Raw genomic sequence first — 16,156 nt, 5'->3', positions numbered from 1 at the left:
TACATTTCGGATCCTCAGATATCAATTTTAGTCATAATTAGAACAATTTTTCCAACGGACGTATCGTTTTCGATTTACAAGCAAAAAACTGAAAAAGAGGAAACATTTATGCACACCTCCTGGGATGGAGCAAACTCGGATTACACGCATTTTTACACGCCTAATTGTGACACATTATTATTTAAGAAAACGGGACTTAATCGCGTTTGATTAAGTTCCAAAATTACCTCCAACGTCAAGATAATGATGTCGACTTTACCCAGTCTTCTCCGAGACCATGGGGACAGCGCCGTCCTTGAAACGTCAGGTCAGGTCAATAATTTGCTATTTAAGACATGGCTAAGCCCCTACTGAAGGCCTTGCCCTCACATGAATGAGCGTCACAGGAAAGCTCTAGAGGTTGCAAAACCCTGTGCGGAGTACGGCCTGTCTTACGTCTTCGCTTACACTTCGATATTGGTTGGCTTGGCTTCCGGCCTTATGCGAAACACGGTCTTCGTATTTGCTTACACTTGACCTTACCTACTGTTACATTACTGCTGCAGTACTGTCAATTTCCGTGATAAAATGATGTGACGGTTTGAAAATTCCATTCTCAGCAGTACTGCGGCAATAACCGTCACTCAATTTACTAAGAAAATTCAATGTAATCTTGATGAGGGGGCACCATGGTCTAGAAATGCTTAGGGCATCAAAATATCTTAATCCGGCACTGCTACTGTCCCTTAATAATGACCGACTAATTCATAACATCGATTACTGGGACAATATAATAATTCAGACGGTTTGCAGTCGCGACAGAGCATTGTCTAGAAGGTGTATATTTTTATAAAACAAAAATATCACTCTTGCAAGTGAAGTCTGACCTGGTTAAGCCAGGCGAGTCACGATTAACAATTATTTATTCTACTAATACAATATCCAATATTTTAAGATAGACACCGATCCCATTATCGTTATCGTTTAAGTTGACACTAGGCGTGCACAGATTTTTTAAGTTTCGGTGACATAAAGACACATCTATTATAGGACAATCAGCACCAAAATACAACAATCCGTTCTTACAAAGCGTTTTTAATTGGAGCGTGTAGTGTATTCGTTTGCACTCCCATTCAGCGTCTCATTCATTCATTAATAATAGTTCTAACAGATTTGAAAACACCCGATAAATAATAGCATGAATTGAGCATTTCACACCTCGATGTTAACAATTCGCCGATAAGTACCAAACATATATACTCATTTATTTTGTGGTATACGCTATCAATTTTCGTCTTGGTAAAAATAAAGTTTGCATAATAATCACAATACAAATGTCATGTGAATTGTACTAACAATTGTATAATTTTGTGTAATTTTATGATTAATAAATCTCGTTATGTCATTCTTATTTTCGACGACATATTTCGAAATATTTAAATGCCCTATTAAACTAATATTTAAGAAAACTCTTGTACACAACCGATTTATACACAGAAAAAAATTTTTTTTTTGCTATTTTCAGTACAATGTTTCGGATTATTTTGATATTGTGCGTACAGCATAAAAAAATCATATCTCTAATATACCTATGACGGTTTTAAAATTTTAAGGCAAGACTAACGAGCTCATTGTTATTAGTAGTAGATAGTGACATGCTGGATAATTGGAGACGGAGGATGTCGTTAATCGTTTCTTCAGCCTCAAACTGGTCAAAGACGTGCGTAAGCCTAAACCGGCAACTGCTAAATTCAGGTCTCCAACCGACGTCATCGCAAATAAATAAAGCTTCGAACGTCCGCGACAGGTGATTCGCGTGCGAAGGCGCAACTCTTCCGGAAGAAGTGTTCGACGTCGTCCCTCGCATTCACATGGGGGCGGGCGTGGGCGTGAGGAAGGGGTTGGTGTTGGCGTGGCCGGCGAAGGACTGCGCGCGTGTGGCGGCCGACAGCGGCGGCGGGCGCGCGCGCGCCACGCGGCCCAGCCACGCGTCCGGCGCCGGCGCGCCCGCCGGCAGCGGCACCGGCGCCACCGGCACCGGCACCGGCACCGGCACCGGCTCCTCCGCCAGCGCGCGCAGCCCCAGCGACAGCTGCTGGCACATCGCCATCACCGGGTCCGGCTCCGGCTCCGGCTCCGCCGCGCTGTCCGCCCCGGCTGCCCCGCCCGTCTGCACGATACAACAGATCTCACTAACGGCATCAATCCTAACTTGGATACTACAGAATCGCTCATAGAGTAATACCGAACAGATTTAATATATTAAGGGCCAGTTGAACTACCCACAATTAGCGGACTGATCAACATTACTCACTACTAAACGATGAAAATTAATATACAATAAAATTTCAGATGTTTTAAGGGTGACAGAAAGTTTGGTGCGGCCGACCTTAGGACAGGTAAGTCGAAATGAACAAGTTATAGAATTGTCAAGTTAGAAAGTGCATACCTGCGCGAGCATGGTGTCGGGCGCAGGGCTGGCGGGGTGCGCGGCGGCGGGCGCGGGCGCGGCGCGCGGCGGCGAGCCCAGGCCGGCGCGGGTGCGCTCCAGGTTCGACGGCAACTCGCTGATGCGGAGCGACATCTGACGCTTGAATGGGGAACTGTAAACAGAAAAATCAAAAATGATCTCCAATACTGGTTTTAATCATAGAGGACATAATGGCTAGCTAGCCCCAGATGTCAAATTTTCGTGTCGAAATACATCATATAGGACCACAAATGGTTTAGAATAAGTATTTTACCCCCCGTGCGAGTATTTATAGTTAATCACCACCAAGTTCTAAACCGATGTGATATTTAAATTTAAGTTGTACATAAACCTATGTGTCACGTTCATAAATACTGACCTGTTATTAAGATGCGAGAAGCCCCTAAACGAGCCCTGCCGCTCCAGAAGGTGCGGCGCGGCGTGCGGCCGCTCGACAGCGAACGGGTTGTGCGGCGTGGGGCGCGGCGCGGCCTGCGCCGGCGGCGCCGACAGCGGCACCGCGCTCGACGGCAGCGCCGGCACCGGCGGCGTGTCCGCCTCCGATGCGCGCCGAGACATCATCGCTGGAATTACACTTCAATTACTTTTGTGTACTCAGTTTACATCATACCCCTTTCTCTACTGTAGCACAGATTAACCCTTATCTTGGCATTGTAACACCCGTGATACATGGAACATTAAAAAATCTAGCATGTTTACTTTATTATTTAACAAAATACTTCTGCTATAAATATATCAAACTACCCACCCACATTTTTCCTCTGTAAAGTAGACAACTATAGCCTGTATCTGTAGGTATTTAAAAGAAGTAAACCAACCACGATTAGGTATTTTATTGGGTAAGAAAATTGAACTCGCTGTACCACAACTTTCAGAAGTTTTATTACGATTTACTACTTACTCAACGTAACAACGAAGCTGCTATAATTGCGAAGCTTAAAGCGTGCTATTTTGTTAATCTGGTTTTTATCTGGTTTGTTAACAGATAAATGTTTCAAGTATCCGAAAATGTAAAAACACCTTCCCATTTATTTAACTATCTAAAGACACTACTTTACTACCTAAAGATACTATAGTTTGTCGAGGGATTGGCATTGTATCAAATATGATACATTAGATTTTCCGAAACTGGAACACCCCGGATTTTTTCCCTTATTTTTTAATAATCTAGTATGCTCAATATGTGACAAAAACAACAAAAAAAATTCATGTTTAAAATATTTTGAGCCTTGCTCTATTACCTTTCAACCTATTACCTTACCTTTCAACCTATTACCTTACCTCCCACAGCTGAGCATACGAGCCTCTCTCGAGGACGTCACTCGTCTTTGTACCTACTGAACAGACTTTAATCGACGAATAACCCTCGACCATACGAATATCGTCAATTTAGCGTTTGTTTGTCACATAGTTAAATATGAACTTTTTGTTCTACCCGCTTGCCAGGTCATTATGCCCACGCATTTAGTTGGTTAGTACTTAATAGTCAGGTCATAAGTTCTGTCACAAATGTTTTGACTGATAAAAAGCCATAGGTACGGATCCCTTATTATTAAAGCTTACTTAATGCTGAATTACTCACAATATAATTGCAGTCTCAGTTTTGCATAAGTTTATGTAATATTCGGAAAAAAATATAAAAAAAACATGCAAAAGATACGCAACCTGTTCAAGGTGATTTTGATTATTTATTTTTCTTTTTTACATGGTTGAATCCCACATAAAACAAATGCTGGGCCTTTTACCTTTTTTATGATATATAATTCATGTGTATTGGGACTGCCAAAATGGCAACTGTAAGTGTTTTACCAAACCTACTCGTTGGATAGCAGTCGAAAATTAGCGTGTCACTGAAAAGTACACTACGTTTGAAGTGTACGTATTAGCTGAAGTACAGACTAGTCGGATAACTAATTGCTGGTGATAAAATAACGTTCTAATAAAGTAGGTTCATACAAATAAACAATTGTACCCATTTTATTAATGTGACACTGATTATCCAAACAACCAACCGCGTATTCGCGTCCAACGACTATCCCAAAGGAAGTCCCTAGTAAAATTGCGATGTAAATTTTAAACGAATTTCGAATTATATTACGTTTTGATCAGTATAAAACATGCTTTCAAATCATGACAAACTTTTTTTTTTATTAAAATCTTTGTATTACATTTTATCAGTCAAAACCTTTGTGACAGAACTTATGACCTAACTAAGTACACCAATGATAATGACAAATGGCTTCCAATTTATACGCCAAACCTCCTACAGGTATTACGCAAATTCGGATCACGCGCATTATTAGGATTAGAACCAATTAAAGGTATTCTGCTTGCTCCCAGCTTGCTGGGTATTAATTGCACAAAATAGATCTAAAAACTAAGCGCATTGGCCTATAAGTAGTTTTTTTTCTACTCCCGTACTTTTATTTGTCATATAAAGAGCCGTGCACACATCTTTAAAACCCTACTTTATTGTTATCAAGACAAGTCTTTAGTCTATTCCCCAAAAACGCATTTGTGCATACACGCAGTATCTTTTTGGCACTTTTCGATGCTTAATATTTATTTAAACTTTATTGCACGGTAAAAAATATACAGTGACAAAAGGCGGACTTAATGCCACGCGGCATTCTCTATCAGTCAACCTTAAGGGCAAACAGAGGCATAGTTGGTGCGGGGTATAAAAAACACTAAGACTTGACGCTTAAAATTAATTGGCACAAATATAAATGTACTTCCTGTAATTACCACTTAAAAAATATTGCATGAAATACATTGTTGCCAACCTTATTTTAAATGTCATCTCTGACATATAAGTGAACCATAGACATGTTTTTATTTTTATTTCAGGCATTCATTTTCCCGCCCGTACCCTACATTCTTTGCTACTTCTTGAATGTGGTTATTGTGGTTGTCGAATAAAAACTTAACTTTTGTGTCAAAAAACAGTGTGTCTCTCAAATTAAAATTGATGAAGACGAAAACTTAAGTGTCTACGCCTGAAGAAATATCAGTGATGGCCCAAGGGGTCACAAAAAACTTGCTGCTTTCAAAATCGCGATAGATGACATGAAAAATATTTTTTAAATTTCCAATTTTATTTCAAAGTAAGTGCCTGGTCGTAGAAAAAGTATTGTATGCAACGTTGTTTAACTGAGTCAAAAAATACTCGTGGCGTTTTTACTCACGCCACTCGCCTTTTTTAATCTCTCTTAAACAACGGTTGCATAATAGCAAATTATGATACAAGTGTGCTAAGTTGGTCATTACACACGAGGCGATATTGTGCGCGCGAGCTGTAAGCGAGAGCGCAATAAGAAAGCCGATGTGGGTAATGACCAATGCACACGCGTTTCATACGACGTTTTTCAACACACTTGCGAGGAAAAAACAAAACTTATAAATTAGTTTTTTTTTGTCAAAACAGTAAGTAAAATTTTCAAAATGGTGGCTTACCGTTTTAACATCGAATAATTGCACCAAAGGGTGCTGGGCTTGTAGGCACTTATTCGCCAGTTCATTGAAGTAAACTACCAACACGTTTTCCAAGAAAGACTCAGCGCTTTTGCTGATTTTCCATTGAATAAAAGTTTCATATGCCGCCTATTCTTTTTCACCCGATTTTGATGGTAAAAGTCTATAGTTCTCGGCTCTTACCTCTATTAGTATTACTGTCAGCGTCAATTTTGTATGTTCTTCATTTTCAATGTTTGAAAATGACATTTTTGTCAATATATTTTAAGTAAAAACATGCAAAACTATTCCACTTTAATGACAAATACGGAAAATGGCTAGCGCATTATTTTTTTACGCACGATAACAATGCGCGCGTAAGGCAAAGGCGCGAACGAAATCGACAAACAGCCAATTGAAAAAAGGAAAAAGGCTAATATTTTCGTATTTCTATTCGACGGATGGAGATCAAATCGATAAAATGTTATGTTTATTAATTATTGTAATTTACGAGATAATTTAATCTATAAATTATGTTATGGTGTGATAAAACCTCTTTGAACAAACTTTTGAAACCTAATAGTTGGTTAAAAAAAAATTACTCGGCCAATTTAAGAAGGCTCCGTTTCCATGCATATTATTAGCAATCAGTTACCTTCTGAACTCAGTCGGATAATATAATGAAAAAGCACGAGTGTTATATACAACAATATACTGAAAAAGCACGTGTGTTTAATATCTAGGATTATGAGCCAAAAATCGGTGGAATAAAAACGTCGTTTTGAGCAAGTATGTTGAAAAATATATTTAAGACATAACTAATGGGCAACAAATTTTATACTTCAAATCCTCGTCTTAATATTTTACTAAATTTAAATTTATCTTGAAGATGTTTATACCCTTTTCCAAACTGCACTAATCTAGAAGATTTTAAAGAAATTCTTTTACCACATACGTGGTCGATAATGTACTATGCTTGGAAAAGGGTTAAAAAGATAAACCAAAACTTTTGGTTAATATTGTCATGATTTAATGCACAAACGTATACTGATTTAATGTTTTAGCAACTAGCACTATTGTGAGAAGTGGAACGAGCCCACTTATAGCGACATCATCCATTAAATGAACGTTTATTGAAACTGAGCAGGACTGGTGACAAGATAAAAGTGCATTACTTTATAAGAACAAAAGTCTTACACGATTTATAACGAAAAAAACACTTTTAAAGTTGATTTAGAACCAGCTGCATAAAAATATCATAATGTCTGACTTTATCAAACCATCTAGCCAAATATTATTTATTATTTTAAATGAATTATGTATTTTTAGGGTTCCGTACCCAAAGGGTCAAACGGGACCCTATTGCTGAGACTTCGCTGTCCGTCCGTCCGTCCGTCTGTCACCAGGCTGTATCTCATGAACCGTGATAGCTAGACAGTTGAAATTTTCAGAGATGATGTATTTCTGTTGCCGCTATAACAACAAATACTAAAAACAGAATAAAATAAATATTTAAGGGGGGCTCCCATACAACAAACATATTTTTTTGCCGTTTTTATAAATAATGGTACGCGAGTCCGACTCGCATTTGCCCGGTTTTAGACAATTAGTGGTACGTGAACCATTTAGGCTCTCGAGAAATTTATATTAACACGCTCACTGTGGCTCTGGGCCGAAAGACCTGATGCAAAGTATGGTTAATTATGAGTTACATTCTTCTGAACTCAGTCGGATAATATAATGAAAAAGCACGAGTGTTACAATATACTGAAAAAGCACGCGTGTTTAATATCTAGGATTATGAGCCAAAAATATGTGGAATAAAAACGTCGTTTTGAGCAAGTTTGTTGAAAAATATTATAAAAGCGTTTTTAAGTAAAAAAACAGGTCAAGATTATTTACCTTTTTCCAATGCTCAAAAACACGAAATATAGCTAGAAAAGTCTGTATTTTTTTTTTATCAGAGAAGTGAAAGCGAAACTTAACACTTTATCTATCAATATATATATTAATCAGCGTCTATAAGAGGTTTAAGATCTAATTTAATTTTTTTTTATAAAAATTAAAATGAGTATAGCCCAGTGACAATACATTATCTAGAGTACTAGTCATATCATAGTTTTTCTATAGCATCACAGTTTGATGACCTAAAAGATGCTTTTTGCTATTGACTATTTCATGCAACATAGGTACTTGTAAAAGAACGTGTTTTCATACCTTTCTACTTTAAAAACATGCTTAATACTTTAGTGTCATGTAATACTCGCAAGTCCGGTAAAGTTGTCTAATGTTTGTACCAATTGTAGAAAGCTCAGCGCAAATAACGCGCAGTCGTGGGCGGTGTTCACTTTGTAATTTCATAACAAGTTTCTGTTTGTTTTGTGTAGTAACTTGTTGTCCCGCGTCACTAGTTTACAGTCTATCGTACATATCTACCTCTACTTATATTTGGGTCATGCAATAGTCATAAATTATGCGCAGCGTGGGTCACTTACGACTTTCGATGGACATAGACATGGATGCTTTGGACAAAGAATCAGATTATTATGATATACGTAGCGAGCGGCAATGTGTTTTAAGTTTATTTGGATGTTTTTAGGGGAGGGGGATGACAGAAAATATATTTACTCCTTTACTCCACATCTCAAATTCAGTAAAACTCGAATGAGATAATGATTGACATTTCTAACTTTGTTGACGGAAATGTATCTCATTCGATCTTATAATTCGGCCACTGCTAAGTCACAGTAGCACACGATCAAACGAAGGCCAATAATAGAGGACCTTAAGACCCTATGAATGTTTAGAGAAAATTAACCTTTTGAACGCCAAACGGCGAAGCAATATTCTATGCGATCGCGATTATTTATGCGAAATTGAACTTTACGGAGTCCCGCGTAAGTCTCTATTGATTGGCGTCTTTGGCAAAACGCCGTTGACGGCCACAGCCGACTGTGGTGGTCAAAAGGTTAATAGTTTTGGTTTGAAGCAATTGTCGGAATTTGGCTTCATACACTGATAACCATGATCAATAGTTTTCAAAGGAAATACTCACTTGATTTCCTAAAGGAGCCCTGCCTCGTGAAGGCGTGGCTGGCCGCGTCGATGCTCATGGACACGGCGCACTCCTTGTCGCGGCGCTGCTTGCGCTCGAGGCAGGCCGCGAACGCGCAGCCCACCGCGTGCGACAGCCGCTCGCCCGAGTCGCGCGACGCCAGGAACCCGTGGCACATCCAGCGGCGCGTCGTGCCGTCGCGGCAGATGTAGCTGGAGACAACAATATTAATTTTCTCAAACTTGCTATAAAATGATGACATGACTTACGTCAAATTAGGTCCGGAAATACTACATATCAGGTGCGATGAGTGAAAATGATATGTAAAGGAATTTCATACTGCCTTACACACCTAGGACTGTAAAGCAACCTTCTTTTTTTTAACGTCAAATAATGGCACCTCTTGGCATTCAACTATAAAAAACCTATAAGCAAAATTCTGCCAGTATGCTTTTTTTTTCATTTATTTGTCTTTTTTTTTTCTTTTTTGTGTTTGTTAAATATTATTTCAGGGTTTCAAAGGGGAACAAAAATTTCATTATTTTTGCGCTGCGACGCACGGTTTAGGAGATACAGCCCCAAAAAGTTTTCATTTTTCAGTCATGCAGAAATCTTTATAGGGCTGTATCTCCTAAACCGTGCGTCGTAGCGTAAAAATAATCAAATTTTCGTTCCCCTTTCGGTAACAACAAAAAACACAAAAAAGAAAAAGAAAAAAAAAAAAAAGGAAAAAGCGTAATGGCGTGCGTGGTAGCGCCAAAATAATTACATTTTTGTTCCCCTTCAATACCCCACGCACTGAATAACCTATCACATTAGGACATGAAACAATCATCATAATCATCCTATTTTTTTTAAATTAATTCATTGCAAGTTTGAGAAAAGCACTATACAAATCTCGGCGGGAAACGGGGTTGCTGGCCGCGTCTCCCTATCCGACCTCGCTACGCTCGGCCGTCTTGGCCTGCATATCTACTTGGCCTGCAACCCTTCGTTTCCCGTCCTCTATAGTAATGTACTATTTCAGACAAGAGTATTTCAGGTGTTCGTCAGGCGACAACCCAAACTCACTTATTACTACCATAAGGTAAGAGCCATATTAAACCGTAATATTACCAAACCAAGGAAGGTGAAGGTTCCGTTCAGTTTTCTGTACCTCAAAAGGAAAAAAACGGAACCCTTATAGGATCACTCGTGCATCTGTCTGTCCGTCCGTCCGTCTGTACGTCTGTCACAGCCTATTTGATCCGAAACTACTGAACCAATTAATTTGAAATTTGGTGCACATTAAAAGTCCGTGACCCAAAGACGAACATGTAACGTTAACAAAAGAATTTTAAACATAGGGGCCACTTTTGAGCGGTAAATCAGAAAATTAAAAAAATAAAGCTTTGCAAACTACAACTATATGGTGCTATATATCAAATGAAAGGGCTCATTGTGAGATCTCAAATTATATATATTATAGTTTTAAAATAATTAGTTTAGAAGTTATTCAAGAAAATAGGCAATTACCTAAAGATGACTGGAAAACCATAAAAAATCTACAGTCAAGCGTAAGTCGGATTTAAGATCAAAAATGTGATTAGGCTGTTTTAGGGACACGGCCACAATGGTTTACGTGAAACGTGGTGTAGACCGCTATTGCGAAGGCCGAAGGCCGTAGGCCGAGATCCGCGTAGGGCCGAAGGCCCGAAACTTCCCAAAGACACATGTCTATTCGAGGGTGAGGCCGAATCACGAGCTGCGGTAAAAAGGGTTATTTTAGCTCTGCGTCGTTTCTAGCGCAAAATGAGCGCCACCTATGTCAGCGGTACATTCGATACGATATAAAAATTATGCATATAGCTATTATAGCTGCAGAGATATGAGCCACCGCGCTAAAACAGTTTCAGTTACCTCTGGTTTTTAATCCGATCCATGCGGGTTTATTCCCACTAGTTACCACCAAGTTGTTACCAGTGGTAACTACTGGGAATTTCTTTCCCACCATATACCAGTTACCACTGGTAACTACTGGAAAAAGGTGGGATTTTTTTTCCCAGTAGTTACTACCAAAAGTTCAATACTAATAAAAACAGTATAAATTTAGGGCCTCCGCTAGCTGACGCGGAATATCCGGAACGGACGACTCGTCTAAGAAATTGTATGAACAGCGCTAATTGGCGCGGGCGCGTGCGACGGATTTGGCCTGAGAGCAGGACCCGCGAGCGTGCGCACGCGGCGGGCGTCCGCGTCAGCTAGCGGAGGCCCATAAAATGAATGCTTTAATAAGTAATAAATTCGAATTAATTCTAAGTTAATCAGTTTAATTATATGTCGATTACTGGCTGTTTCAGTAAAAAAAAATGATCAAATATAGTCAGTCTTTGACTGATTTGTTTGTTCGTTCGTATAATTGTGACGGTATTTATTGAAATACCTTCTTGTCGATGGCGTTTACGCCATTATCAACGATGCTCCTATATAAGTACGACGCTGCCCTACGCAGTGCGGCGTAAGCGCCCTCAACAATGTCCAGGTTTCATATATAATGTCACAATTAATTCAATTTACAATTAAAAAGATAAATTTCTTCCAAACGTTAATTTCTTTGTAACTATTTCTTTTTTGCACTTGTACTGGTATTAATATATTTGATCACTTTTAAGACAGTTTACTGAAACACTAATAGACTTACAAATATTTATTAAATCACTCTATATTTATACTGTTTCATAAGTGTTGAACTCTAACAACTAGTGGAAAAAAAATCCTAGTCGTTACCACCAAACCGAGTTGGTGCTAATGCTTCGTCCACCCCTCAGAACAAGCCAATGATGACGGTAGCTAAACGATTGCCTTTTCAAAATTTTTAATAACAAAACTAAATATGAATTCATCTGTTGTCTAATTAATTGGTAATTGTAGCTAATTATTGTAAGTATTGTTACTGTCTCGCATATTAAAACAAAATTAATTTTGACCTAGTTTTTATTGACAGAAATAATTCTGAAGGATTTTCCTTCACCTATAATTACCGCGAATCACGTATTGACTCGGCTGTTTACACTGAAACCCGGTTACCATTATGCACGAATGTGCTCTTAATTAGAAGACAATGACTAAACAAGCTACGGAACCTTTTAGGAACCGTTAACTTTTGATAGTGTTTGTCTTCTGTTTCGCAGCTCTGAGACACAGGCTGTTTGTGTTTACACGATAGCTTGTTTGTCTGTGGAGTCCGCACAAGTCTCTGTGAACACATAAACTGGGACGTTTAATTCTTAATTCTCTAAAACCTATAATTTCTTAAAAATAAGTAATTATTGAGTGTTTTATATTTTATTCTCGAAATATTATGAAATATCACGCTAAAACTACTATAAAACTAGAATATTATTACATAATATGATATAAATATAAGTAGTAATAGAAATCCTTTCCGTTCAGTTACTCAATTGTGAGTAACAATATAAGTATCACAACGACCTTCGCGGCGCTAGTACGGCTTCTGGCTACAATCCAGCTGCAAAGGACCGTAGTTAGTTTATATACTATTCACGGCACGTTTATAGATTTAGAATGCGGCAAATTATTTCAATAACAAACTAATTCCGTGTTTGAATCAGATATTTCATAGAATAAATGCAAACGACGTTTTAAAGCATAAAAGGCAATACAAATTCGTCAATCATGTTAATTATGCAAAACGCGCGAATTCAGTGCGAAAAACAGATTGATATTAATTATATTTCCTAGCATATTGCGTCTCGCGGTGTGCGCAGTTCACCGGCGCTCCCTTTAACTTTAAACATTGCCACATACCTGAATCCCCTCTCGTGGTTTCTATCGGGTGCGCAGAAGGAGACCTTCTCGATGGTTTGGTCTACCATCAGCCCCTTGGTCTCCTCGTCGACCACGCGCAGCCCGTCCCCACTCACGTGCAGCACCGCGCGCACGGGCCGACGACGCGAATTCTGGAATATAACATACACTTTTAACATAGAGTTCGTAAAACTGTAAAGTCTGCCAGACAGAACAGAGTGGTTACATCAATGGAATGGAAGTTGGATGGAACTTCAAGGAGGTTGTGGAACAAGGCTTTCAAGTCACTAGGTCCTAATCGCACAGGTAGACCAGTTTTTGTCAAATCTAAATAAATGCACACCTAAAAGTCTTAAATGTAATAACTAATAAGATAATATTTAACAATCAGCAGCTAGCTTAAGTACCTACAGTGCGGTCGTCTAAGGGGTCAGCCACCTATAGGTGAAAAACTCTTAGGATGAATAAACTCCACTGTCAATGATAGTAGTAAGAGGATTTGACTTTTCGCCTAAATTAACTTTAACTGATTACTTAATTGGCCATTGGTTAGGCTATGCTAATGCCTAAAATATCTGCCATTATAAAAAAAACTATTTGCCAAACCCCGAAGTTAAGAATCGAAGAATTTGGTAATCAAAAATCGGCCAAGAGCATGTCAGGCCATGCTGTGAAGGGTTCCGTAGTTACCATTCTGCCAGAATAGGCTAAACGGGGGCTATTAGTAAGTATCATGTACATTACAAGCATAAGGGAGTACTTTCTCAACGCCATGTATGTCTTTTTGCTAAGAAAATAAGACTTTTTGCAATTACTAAAATACGGCTGAACTGGTCATGTTCGCTATGTTGTTTTCATTAAAAGTATTTAAGTTTAATTACTATTTTTTTCGTATTTTTCCTACGTCGGCGAGTGATTTAATTACCTGTTTATATTGAGATATTTAATTTAAATTATTTGAAAACTATTATTATTTAAATATTTATTTATTTATACGTTATTTAATCTTAATATGAGTATATAAGTTATAATTATATAAAATTATTGTTTTCAGAATGAATTGGAAATTGACCCACGATAAATTTCTAATTATTAATAATAAAATACGAATTATAATTTAGATCAATTCCGACTCCACAATTCAAACCGTGAAATCGTTAACACCGAAGCTGACATACTTTCGACGGTGCTTCCGGATTCAAAATGACATTTAAATGTGCCATTTACAATAATTTTTTCGACCTGTTTCGGGGCTATTATGCCAAACTATTGTTGCACGCAATTTGATTTTGTCCCACTTGATTCATCATCCTTTGACCCGTTGAACCGACTCCAGTGGTAATTGGGAAGTGACCAACACAACAATTACTCGTTGAAATGGGTCGATTCGTTTTTATGTGTCAATGTGATCACGGGCGTTCCGACAATTGGATTGCATAACTTTTTGACCTATATAGTTCCAAGTATTTTTCAAGGTCGGAGACAATTACTGAGAATGATTTTCACTAAAATTTTACGTTGCACCTAAAGGTGGAAGAGATCGCTCTGTAGCGATAAGGCCGCCTGTTGTTTACCTCTATCTTCATGTATTATGTGTTTCCATGTACATTTATTCTGAGGTTGTGCAATAAAGAGGATTTGTATTATATTGTATTGTTGTACTGACGATAGCGTAAGGTAATATTGTAGGTATGCGCTCTGTTCTGTACCCCTAGTGTAAATATTTTCGACAGCGAAACGTTACGTACGCGTTTGCGTTAAGTGTCATTTTGTATGAGATTTTTGACTTTCCAAAACGTCCCGCTTGGCGCGCTGTTCAAAAACCCATACAAAATGAGACTTAACGCAAACGCGTACGTCACGTTTCGCTATTGACTAAATTTACACTAGGGGCACTGATTACTGACTTAACAATCAGTTCCATAGCAGAACAAATAGCGGAGGTGCAAAGTTGTTCACCAATATGGGAAGCCCACGTATAAAGTTGTTTACTTTGCTAGAAAGTAAAGTTTACTGAAATTTCTATAATAATTCTACATGTAGGTGAGAACTCCGTAGAGCAGGTCATGGTGGTGACAGTTTTGGATGATGCATCGCGACAAATAGGCACATCGGACGTTGGTATGCGGAAAATGCCCAGAAAAAAAGAATCTTAAAAAAAGTAAATCCGACCTCAAAAAGTATAAAATAAAATATCATCCCGTTTTATATGCGCTAGAAACTGAAACGTTTGAAGTCGGTGCTAAGCCAAATCTTAAAAACGTCAACAAGCCGTCAACCCGAATGCCAGCCTTGGTGTAGTTCGATAGGAACGAAAGTCATTTCACAAAAATTGTTTGCGCTTTGAGTACGTTTCAAGTTTCAAGGTCTGGATCTGAAGCCATTAAGATTTGAGGAGTTGGACCTCATGGAACCCATCATCGGAACTAGACCTTAACACAAATGTCTTACTTTACTTGCTTAAAGGGGCCCACTGAATAACAGTTCGCCGGACGGTATCGGCCTGTCAGAATTAGAATTAAAAGTTGACAGTCCCGAACAACTGAGAAGCCGATACCGTCCAGCCGACTGTTAATCAGTGGCACCCCTTTATGAACATAGCGAAGAGGACAAATTTTCAAAAGTGAAATAATCGTTGTTAAATAATCCCGTTTTAGTCATCATCAGTTTTTTTTGATGAAAATACTTAAAATCGCTATATTTCTTCATCGACCCCATCATCAAAACTGGGTTTTATCAATAACAACGGGACCAACTATATTTTCCAAATCGGTTCAGAAATGACAAAGTTCTGAAGAATACGTACAAAAAATAAAAATACGAATTGATAACCTCCTCCTTTTTGGAGTAGGTTAAAAACTAACTAATAGCTATGTCTATTAAGGGAATGAAATTAAGCCTGGCCCTTTCGTTAGTCTTTCTTAACATAAAATCTTTAAGCGTTGATTAATGAGTTATGCTTTAATGGCATGGTCTTCATTTTTCATCAGGTGAAACTATGATAGTCTAGAATCAATCACTGGTCTCAAATGCCTCAATTACCTACTTACCCGTAAGACCTTAAGCGCCTCCTCGCAGACCTGCATCCCCCGTGACTCGAAGACCTCAACGCAGCCCAAGTACTTGACGGGGAAGGTGCAGGTGCCGGCGCGCACGGCGGCCTCGTCGGCGTGCCATTGGTGCGGGCGCGCCGACTCGGGCGGCGAGCCCTTGCGCCGCCGGAAGGACTCCCGGAAGGATCGGCGCAGGCGCTCCATGCCGGCGCGGGGCGGCGAGAGGGCGCCGCCGGCGCGCGCCCGCCGCAATGAACTGCGCACTGACGATTTCTGGAATACAGTGATGAAACATTACTTTACAGTACATATGGTACT

The 16,156-nt window shown here is 39.0% G+C and overlaps 1 protein-coding gene across 5 annotated transcripts in view; it reads right to left on the bottom strand.

The window, feature by feature from the left end:
* Positions 1-835: 835 nt before the first annotated feature.
* Positions 836-16,156, bottom strand: part of LOC133534661 (protein numb) — a 50,191-nt gene continuing 34,870 nt past the window's right edge. For 4 of the 5 annotated variants that reach the window (XM_061873871.1, XM_061873872.1, XM_061873873.1 and 1 more), the window contains exons 2-8: positions 15,836-16,111; positions 12,786-12,937; positions 8,979-9,190; positions 8,419-8,445; positions 2,829-3,033; positions 2,429-2,582; positions 836-2,149 (exon numbers count right to left, since the gene is read on the bottom strand). In XM_061873871.1, coding sequence (XP_061729855.1) covers positions 1,847-2,149; positions 2,429-2,582; positions 2,829-3,033; positions 8,419-8,445; positions 8,979-9,190; positions 12,786-12,937; positions 15,836-16,042 — 1,260 coding nt within the window. In that variant the 5' untranslated portion in view covers positions 16,043-16,111 and the 3' untranslated portion in view covers positions 836-1,846. The remainder of the gene's footprint in view (positions 2,150-2,428; positions 2,583-2,828; positions 3,034-8,418; positions 8,446-8,978; positions 9,191-12,785; positions 12,938-15,835; positions 16,112-16,156) is intronic. The other variant, XM_061873869.1, reaches the window with a different exon arrangement.

Source organism: Cydia pomonella, chromosome 2, assembly GCF_033807575.1.
Source record: "Cydia pomonella isolate Wapato2018A chromosome 2, ilCydPomo1, whole genome shotgun sequence".
Lineage (NCBI taxonomy): Eukaryota > Metazoa > Arthropoda > Insecta > Lepidoptera > Tortricidae > Cydia > Cydia pomonella.
This window is presented reverse-complemented; position numbering and strand designations above follow the sequence as displayed.